The sequence below is a fragment of the Poecilia latipinna genome, unplaced genomic scaffold (assembly GCF_001443285.1).
Source record: "Poecilia latipinna isolate Pla-1442-1.1 unplaced genomic scaffold, P_latipinna-1.0 Scaffold2334, whole genome shotgun sequence".
Classification (NCBI taxonomy): Eukaryota; Metazoa; Chordata; class Actinopteri; order Cyprinodontiformes; family Poeciliidae; genus Poecilia; species Poecilia latipinna.
Genome location: NW_015114950.1, coordinates 24653 through 32826, shown reverse-complemented (window position 1 = coordinate 32826; position 8174 = coordinate 24653). Strand labels below are relative to the sequence as shown.

Below are 8174 nucleotides of genomic sequence, written 5' to 3'. Positions count from 1 at the left end.
CAAAAAGAAACTAAAAAAAGTTGAGTTTTTCCTTCTTTTTGAACATCTGTGATCCTCCCTGAAAGTTTAAAACTTTCACTTTTCCTGCTCTCACACTGTGAGCACATTCTGTCTGTTTTCTCTTTAAATGCAGATTTTTGCATCGCAGTTTGATTGAGGAAATCTTCGGTCTCCGCATGTTTGTCTCACCTCACAAACCCTGCAAGCAGCCACATCACACCTAAAAAAAACTCACAAAAAACACCCAAGTTGTAAAAACTGCACCCATTTTGTATTATAAACTATTTTACACTGCTTTGCATAACGTTTTTACATAATTTTTATCAATATGTATAAATATATATGACTATACTATATCGCCGGTGGTAGTAATCAGGGTTGACAGAAGGAAACAAACACTAGTGGGTCAGTTTTTCTCAGTTAGTTACACTAATCAAACCAAAGCAACTGGGAATAAAAAAAAAAACTGGTTTTAATTTCAACATTTTCTCCATTAATCCAACCCTGGTTTGTTTCTGCTCGTCTCATCTGCTCAGATTTGGCTTAAAGACGAGGAAAACTTTACAGCTTGTCTTCATTTTGGTGTCAATTTAGAAATATCTCGCCCTGCTTTTTGCCAACTGGTGTGTGAATGTACACAAGTTAGCCGCTGCTAGCAAAAACAAACTAAATTTAATGGCTAAAAAATGCAGAAAATCAGTTTTTTTTTCTGAGCCTGATTAAAAAAAAGGAGGAATTCATTTTGTTTTGCTCAAACTTTTCATTTGTACCATTATGAAATATTTTCCTGCAGCTTCTTTAAGAATTAGAAACATAACTTCTCATGAAACTGCTTTAAGTGTATTTTGTTACATTTTTGTTTTTTTATGTTAGTAGATTATATTTTCTTTTTCCAGAACTTGTACACCTTCAGCTGAAGTTGCCAACGTTTGAAATATCTGTTACAGAATTTTCTTTTCCAAATGAGAAAAAATGTGATTTAGTTGGAAATTTTCTCCTTTTTTTCCCCCCACTAACTTGGATGATTTAGATGAACCTTTTCTGCATTTATTTGTATTTTTTGGAGACGGCCAAACGAGAACGGTGTACCTTTATTTTTTGTTTTGTTTTGGGTGCCAAGGGAAGTGCAGCTTTACTCACTTTGGGTCCTGGCTTTGTCTCTGACTGGAAAGTGATGAAATTTGGGAAATCATGCTGAAATAATTAAAGATCTCCGGTTTTGTTGTATATGTGTAGAGATCAATAAAGCATTCCTTTAAATGAAAACCTGATTTTGGCTCCATATTTTATGTTTTTTATTTGTTTTTGTTTTTTTGTTTTTTTTACTTTTTAGATCTGGCCTGCCTTGTTGAAGCACCATAAGATAATTTCTCAGGTTTAATTGAATTTGCCTTGTAATTATGAGGGGAAACGTTTTCCTCATGGTTATTCAGATCTGGCTGAGTGTATCGTTTAAATATAAATAAATCAGCGTCATAAGATGTATGATATATATTTACTACCTTTTGTTTTGACTTTTTTACTAAGTCAAAACCAGTGGTGGGAAGTAACGAAGTACAAGTACTTCGTTACTGTACTTAAGTACAGTTTTCGTGAATCTGTACTTAAGTAGATTTAATAATGGATACTTTCTACTTTTACTCCACTACATTTTACAGTAAGTATCTGTACTTTCTACTTCACTACATTTCTACAGAACCGTCGCGTTACTCGTTACATTCATAGAATCACATATCTAAGTCTAAACTCTTACAGAGAATAAACACAATAAGAACATGTTTAATCTGTGGCATTGTTCATTAAAATGGCACATTTATGATGTATTCAAATTAAATACTATCGGCACACTTAATGATATTAGCGATTAGGTTATGTATTCAACAAGTACTTTTACTTTTAATACTTAAGTATTTTTAAAAGCCAGTACTTTTTTACTTTTACTTAAGTAAAATGTTAATGTGGTACTTTGACTTTTACTTGAGTACATTTTTGACTGTGTATTTGTACTTTTACTTAAGTACATTTTTTGAGTACTTTCTCCACCACTGGTCAAAACAAAGTAAAAAAGAACTATTTTACGCCCTAAATTTGTTTTTACACGCCTCGGTTTCATTTGATTAATTTCACCACAAGATGGCGGTAGTTGCAAAGTTATTTTGATTGGTACAGGACAAAAGCTGAACAGCTCCGGATATGACTCATGTTGCATAGTCTATGAGAGGCCCCATAGGCCAAAACCTACAAACTCTCTTACACGTACTATCAAACTCACATTTTTAATTAATCTCATATTAGTTGCTCTCCTGGCGCCGGAAGTGGAAATACTACTACAAGCATGGTATTGTATATCCTATGATATATTACTTAAATATGCTGTAAATTAGATTATAGTGGAAATAAGTTACATTAATAATCCAGTTAATAAATTGTATTATTAAATTCATGCGGAGAACTGTTTAAAATTTTGCACAAAGTGTGATATCTGTGCTGCAAACGGTCTTTGTCATGTTGTTTTTGTAGAAACATGACGGAGTGAGCGCTCTTAGTTGCAAACTATCTTTGATGCGTTTTACGCAGGTAACCATGTTAACAAGAATTTCGACAGTTAGAGAAAAGTAAACGGCTCAAGAATAGAGAACACTGAATGTACTTTATGCGCTTTGTGTTTTGGAAAACTTTATTTTATTTGTGTCTTTATGTTTTGTTCTTTTATCTTTTTTCTACTTTTTTAAACGAAGAATGGTGGGTCAAATAATGTGATGATCAACTTTTTTAGCTTCGTTAGCTTAGCTACATGTTAACGTTAATCTCTTTTCACCAGCATTTAGTCAGTAAAGAAGCTTTTTTAGCATGATATTCCTATATCTAACTTGTCTCTGTTCTTTTTACCACATTTAAAGATGAGTCAGAATAAGCTGGAGCCATAACCCCCAAAATCTACCTAACTCTTCCCAGTGACAAAGGTGAGCAACACTGTGATTAATGACAAGCTAATTAGCATCTTTACATAAAGTGTATGGAGATTTATCTGTGTCCCTTGTACTTTTTACAATTTCACAACAAAACTAAAATATTTATTACTAAGAATCGTTACAAAATAACAATAAAACATCTTTCTGTCTCGAGTGGACAACTCACCTTTACTTTGTACTGTAACAGGTGTAGTACATTAGCTCAGTTTCCCTCATAACTTATCTCCTCTTGTTCTCCTAAATTAAATTAACAAAATGTTCAGAAATCTGCTATTTTCGTCACTTTGAGGTGATGATTAATATGAGTTAATGTAATTTTAAAGTTATACATGTTAGAAGTTTTAATTTTATCTTACATTTAAGTGTCTTTGTATATATCTAAAAAGTATAGACATTTTTAAAGATTTTTTTTAAAATAAAAAATATACCTATATTTCACTTTTAGCTAATTTTTTTAAAATCTCCTTTTAATCTTGCTTCAAATAGTGAATTACAGTGCATTCCGGAGTCCCTTTTTTTTTTTGCAGTCTCGCAATATTGTATTAGTCAATTCATGCAAGATCTTGAATACTGATAGTGCTACACCTCAAGGTTTTTCTAAGGTTTTTCCATGTATTTTAATATCTTGTTTGTGAGATAGTTAAGTTTTTTATATCTTTTTCTTTAGGATACAATGCACCACAAGCTTATGTGCAAAAAACAAAAGTAAAACAGGTCAAACATGGTCATTCATCTCATTCTATTCCTTTTAAAGCATAAACACAAACTGTATGTAAGACGGAAAGACAGAAAAAAATACATAAAAATTATTTGGACTATTTTTGAGTTATTTTCACCGGGTAATAAAGTCAGTCTGGCGGCGCTCCTTATAGATATGCATGCCGCTGCTATGCTTGGCTGTGGGTGTGTGGAGCCGTGATGTAACAGTGAGAAAGAAGATGTTTCCTGCTTCCGTAGCCACGCCTCCGTTGGGTGACGTCACCCATTCGGCAGTATAAAAGTTCGAGCACCCCCCCAGTTTGGCCTTAGAAAGAAGCATCGTCGACATCCTCTCGGACCTTGGAGGGTTACATTTACCCAAAACCTTTTTCAAATGGGCCCCGTCGCCTAGCGTTTGCTCTCCCCCATCCTCGCCGTCTGAGTTGACTTGGGTGCTACAGAACATCAGCACATCGTCTGGGTTAAGTAAAGGTGAGGGTTTTTTTTTCAGGTCAAAAGATGGTGGAAAGGGCTTCTTTCTCCTCTGCGAGGCGAGCTAACGGCTGAAAGCTAGCGGCTGTACGTCAGTTAAAAAGTAGGAACGGATAAAATTGTTTTCTCCCTTTGTCTTTGCGATACCCGTTGTTGTCTTTTAATAGTTAACGTATTTATTATTATTATTACTATTATTATTATTAACTGTCGCATCGAGCTAAGTTGTGTGGTAACAGACGGACAAAATGGTCACCGCAGTTTTTAGGTTTATTGTTCTGACCCAGAATTTTCTCAAAGCAGCAGCTTAATTCAGACGACTTCCGTGTACTTTACAGTCTAAAACCGGTCAGAACCGGTTTTGGTTCACCGTTTGCGTTGAATGTAAAGATGATGGCTTGGTGCAGTGACTGTTTTAATGTAAACACCCCCTTCTTCCTCCTCCTCTTCCTCACTGCAGACCAGTGACAGAGACGTCATGATGAAAACAATGAAGCTTATGGTGCAGAACCTAAATCTTCTCCACAGCCTGTTCATCGTTGGTTTTAAATGACAAACCCCCTGTTTTTAACTTTTGTGTCAAAACAGACAAATGTATTAAATGGAAAAATCCAGATCAGTTCTGATCTGAGCTCAGTGGGTCATTTCCCAATAAATGTTGCCATTGTTCATTAATTGCACCAAACTACAAGAGGTTTTTATATTTTAATTTTTATCATGTTATTTGATGCATTTCATTTGGCATTATTGGCCATTATCTTAAGCCTTTTAGTTTATCAAAATCTAAACTAATCTGAGGTTGGCATACTCTTTATTTTTAGAAATGTGATTTGCAACATTTTTATTTATTTTTGGCCATTTTTAACTTTTCTCTACAGAGCTAAAACACACACAATGTATTGTGTTAGCTTCTTGTCAATGGCAAGAACAAAGTGTAGAGGGAAGAAAATAATGCATTTTATTTGGCTCTCAAAACACCCAAGAACACTTTGCAACATTATAAACACAATTATGCAGTAAAAAAATGTCTATAAAAACACAAAACCACAAAATAACCAAAACAAGAGCAAAAACGTCAAGTTTTCAGGCGAGCAGCGCGGTGGTGTCCACTCGATGCGGATGACAAAATGGAAGCACAAGCATCAACAACATAAAAATGGCAGAATCAATAATTTAGGTTTTTTTTTTTTTTCCTTTAAGGGTTTCACAACAAATTACTGTTACAGAGTTTCTGTTAGCACCTACATGCTTCTGTTTCATGACTCATCTCTAGTGAGGCCTCATTCAGTGGAGTTGAGTAACTGAGTCTGTTCCTGCTCCAGGTTTCCATCAGTGACCAACTCCTGAAGAATGGCAGCCATTCCAGCAGGCGGTTCCCTCGTTGCGACCACCGACTACTACCGAAGTGAGTCCGTCCGCCTCTGCTGGCCATCGTTTGTTTAATCACTAATTAACATTTACCTCTGCCTGCAGGGCGCATCGGCTCTACGTCCAGCAGCAGTTCATGCGGCAGTTCGGAGTACAGTGGGGAGGTCATCCCTCACCATCCAGGTAAACTGCTTCAAATGTGGCTTAAAGATGCAGGTTAACTTTTATAAAGACTGTTTATTTTTTCACATGCGAGTTAAAATCACCATGTCGTCACAATATGAGACAGTCTGTGAAAAGATCCACCTCCTCCCTGAGCTACTATTGCTGTCTGAAGAAATGCACCAAAAACAGTCAGGACGAGGGGCTTAGCGCTATCAATCAACCACATGTTCTCGCTGCTAAATATAATGTCTGCTAACGTTACATCAGTTTCTGCTGCTGTTTCCAGCAGGGGTTGAGTCTTTTCTGCTGAGTTGTAATGATGTCGGCAAGATTTTCCCATCCAGCTCACTTCCTGCTGGTCAGAAACATGCAGCATACGTTTAGATCCAGAGTCTGAGCAGCAGCAGCTTCCTGAGCTCCTCAGTCATCCTGACTCGGCTGTAAAGCTCAGCAGCTGGGCTCGGTGTGGTTTCTCTGGTTTCGCTGCGTTAAGCGGTGCTCTTTTTCTCCAGGACTCCCTAAGCAGGACTCTGGCCACTGGTGGTCCAGCTTCTTCTTTGGGAAGCAGCCGGGGATGACGCCACTGACCGAGGAGGCGCAGCAGAAGTAAGTCTGAAGCCGCCTGAGCCGTTCCTGTCTTATAGATTCAATTTCTAACCACCACCTCTGCCAGGGCGGGGATCTCGGGCACCGTGACGACCGGTCAGATCACCTGCATCGCCAAGGAGATGGTGCTGCAGCGGCAGGCGAGTGAGAGCAGCGAGGCAGGAAGCCGCACATCCTCGTGATCCTGTGACTCATCAGCATCGCCATGGGGAGAACCGGACCAACTGCCAACGCTAGGCGACGGAGATCGTCCCATTTATAACTTTTTTCTTTTTTTTTTCTTTCTTTTTTTTAATGTTTGTGGTAGTAACGGCTGCATTTTTTTCATGTTTTTTAACATATTTTTTAATCACTAAAAAACAAAAAAAAAAGAAACTGATGAGCTCTTTAGCACTTGTAACGTTTTGCGTTGTAACATTGTCGCATTGACACCATGGTGCATACCTTCATGTTTTTGTTACCCTTATTGTCTCCTTGTTATATTGAAAACACAATAAAGTAGTCTGTTGCAGCCTAATGCCGCGTTGGTGTCCATGTCTGTCCGTACGCTGAGCTGCAGCGGAGCATCAAAGTTCAGTTAACATCAGAATTTAAAGAACCGTTTCTGGATCTGCAGAATGCAGAGAGGAAGGCTCCTAGTTAACAAATGATTCATTTAGTTCAGTTAACTATTCTGATTAGTTTCTAAGGAAACCCAGCCTTTCACTTCCTGGACAAACGTGTAGTGACAGTGGAGAGAGTAAAAGCCCCTTTGAAGGTGAAAACTACTTTTCGGATTAAAGTAAAAAAAAAAAAAAAAAAACTCATCTGAGAAAACAAGCAGTTGAAATGATGGCAAATAATGCAAATTGGAAAGTAGTAGGAGGTAAATGGTCAGTTTGTCCTGCAGCAGATTATCAGTGCAGCTAATGTGGCTCCAGTTTACACAATAGTTATGTGCAGGTATGCCAATATAAACAAATGTTTCATTCATCATTTTTACCAATGGCTTCAAAGTAGGATATTTGGAGAAGTAGGTCAAGGGTCAGCCAGTTTTGCCAGTTATAAACTGTGTTTGAATAACCTTCAGGAGGAAAGGGAGTGTTTGGGTTTGGCCCAGGAACTGTAAACAATGGAAAGCAGCTCTTCCTGCTGGTACTGAACTCGGTGACTCCACGTTGTGTAACTGACTCAAAACTGAACTCTCTGGGTTGGCTTGGATTTCTGTGTGCTTATTGGAAAAACTAACCTTTTATAATTAAATAATTTTCTGTAGCTGCAGTTTTGTATCAAACTCCAGCCTTGGCTTTTCTAGGCAGAAAGATGCAGCAAATCTGCTGTTACAGGTGAAAATAAAAACAGCTACAGGAGACGCACACACCCTGAAAAAGTCTGAAAGTAATGTAGTTAAAGTCAAGGCCTTAAAACGACTTGGATTAAAAAAAAAAAAAAAAAAAATCGAGTTGACCATAAATACGTTAATACTGTTCTTAAATTTTATCATTGCAAAATTATTTAATCTTGTATAATCTATGTAATCTTTTTCTTCTTTTTGTCGAGACTTTTCTGTCAGGCAAAGGTTGTAGTCAGCCCCCCGCATTTACCGGAGGCGGTTGAGGCTAATGCTAACTAGCTCCTAGCTAATTAGTTTGGTGTTTTTTTCGACCATCGCGGGTAAGTCCTAATTTATCGCAAGTTTGTTGTCTTTTGTACATTTCTGTCCCTATATATATGTTGTACTTCTCCTTTAAAAAAAAATTATATATATATATATATATATATTCATAATGGTAGTGTAAGTCGTAAAAGCGGCAGTGGCCCCACCGGAAGTACCACTACTAACTGCCGCTCTTACGAAATTATCTTCCTATAAACTTGACTTGCTAAACAAAT

General features: G+C 37.2%; 1 protein-coding gene across 2 annotated transcripts; it reads left to right on the top strand.

Annotated features, from left to right (window-relative positions):
• Nucleotides 1–2882: 2882 nt before the first annotated feature.
• Nucleotides 2883–6819, top strand: LOC106937393 (pancreatic progenitor cell differentiation and proliferation factor B-like). Of its 2 annotated transcripts, none has more exons than XM_015018873.1 (5): nucleotides 2883–2963; nucleotides 5486–5568; nucleotides 5637–5714; nucleotides 6209–6302; nucleotides 6370–6819. In XM_015018873.1, the coding sequence occupies exons 2-5, from the start codon at nucleotides 5514–5516 to the stop codon at nucleotides 6482–6484; spliced, it is 342 nt and encodes a 113-aa protein (XP_014874359.1). In that variant the 5' UTR covers nucleotides 2883–2963; nucleotides 5486–5513; the 3' UTR covers nucleotides 6485–6819. The 2 variants fall into 2 exon arrangements, with proteins under 2 accessions (XP_014874359.1, XP_014874358.1); XM_015018872.1 differs by lacking the exon at nucleotides 2883–2963 and adding an exon at nucleotides 3989–4163.
• Nucleotides 6820–8174: the final 1355 nt, after the last annotated feature.

Excerpts from the sequence above, each read along its gene's own strand:
- LOC106937393 (XM_015018873.1), top strand. The coding sequence starts at position 5,514 with ATGGCAGCCATTCCAGCAGGCGGTTCCCTCGTTGCGACCACCGACTAC. Across the intron at positions 5,569-5,636 it reads GACCACCGACTACTACCGAA|GGCGCATCGGCTCTACGTCC; the intron begins GTGAGTCCGTCC and ends CTCTGCCTGCAG. Across the intron at positions 6,303-6,369 it reads ACCGAGGAGGCGCAGCAGAA|GGCGGGGATCTCGGGCACCG; the intron begins GTAAGTCTGAAG and ends CACCTCTGCCAG.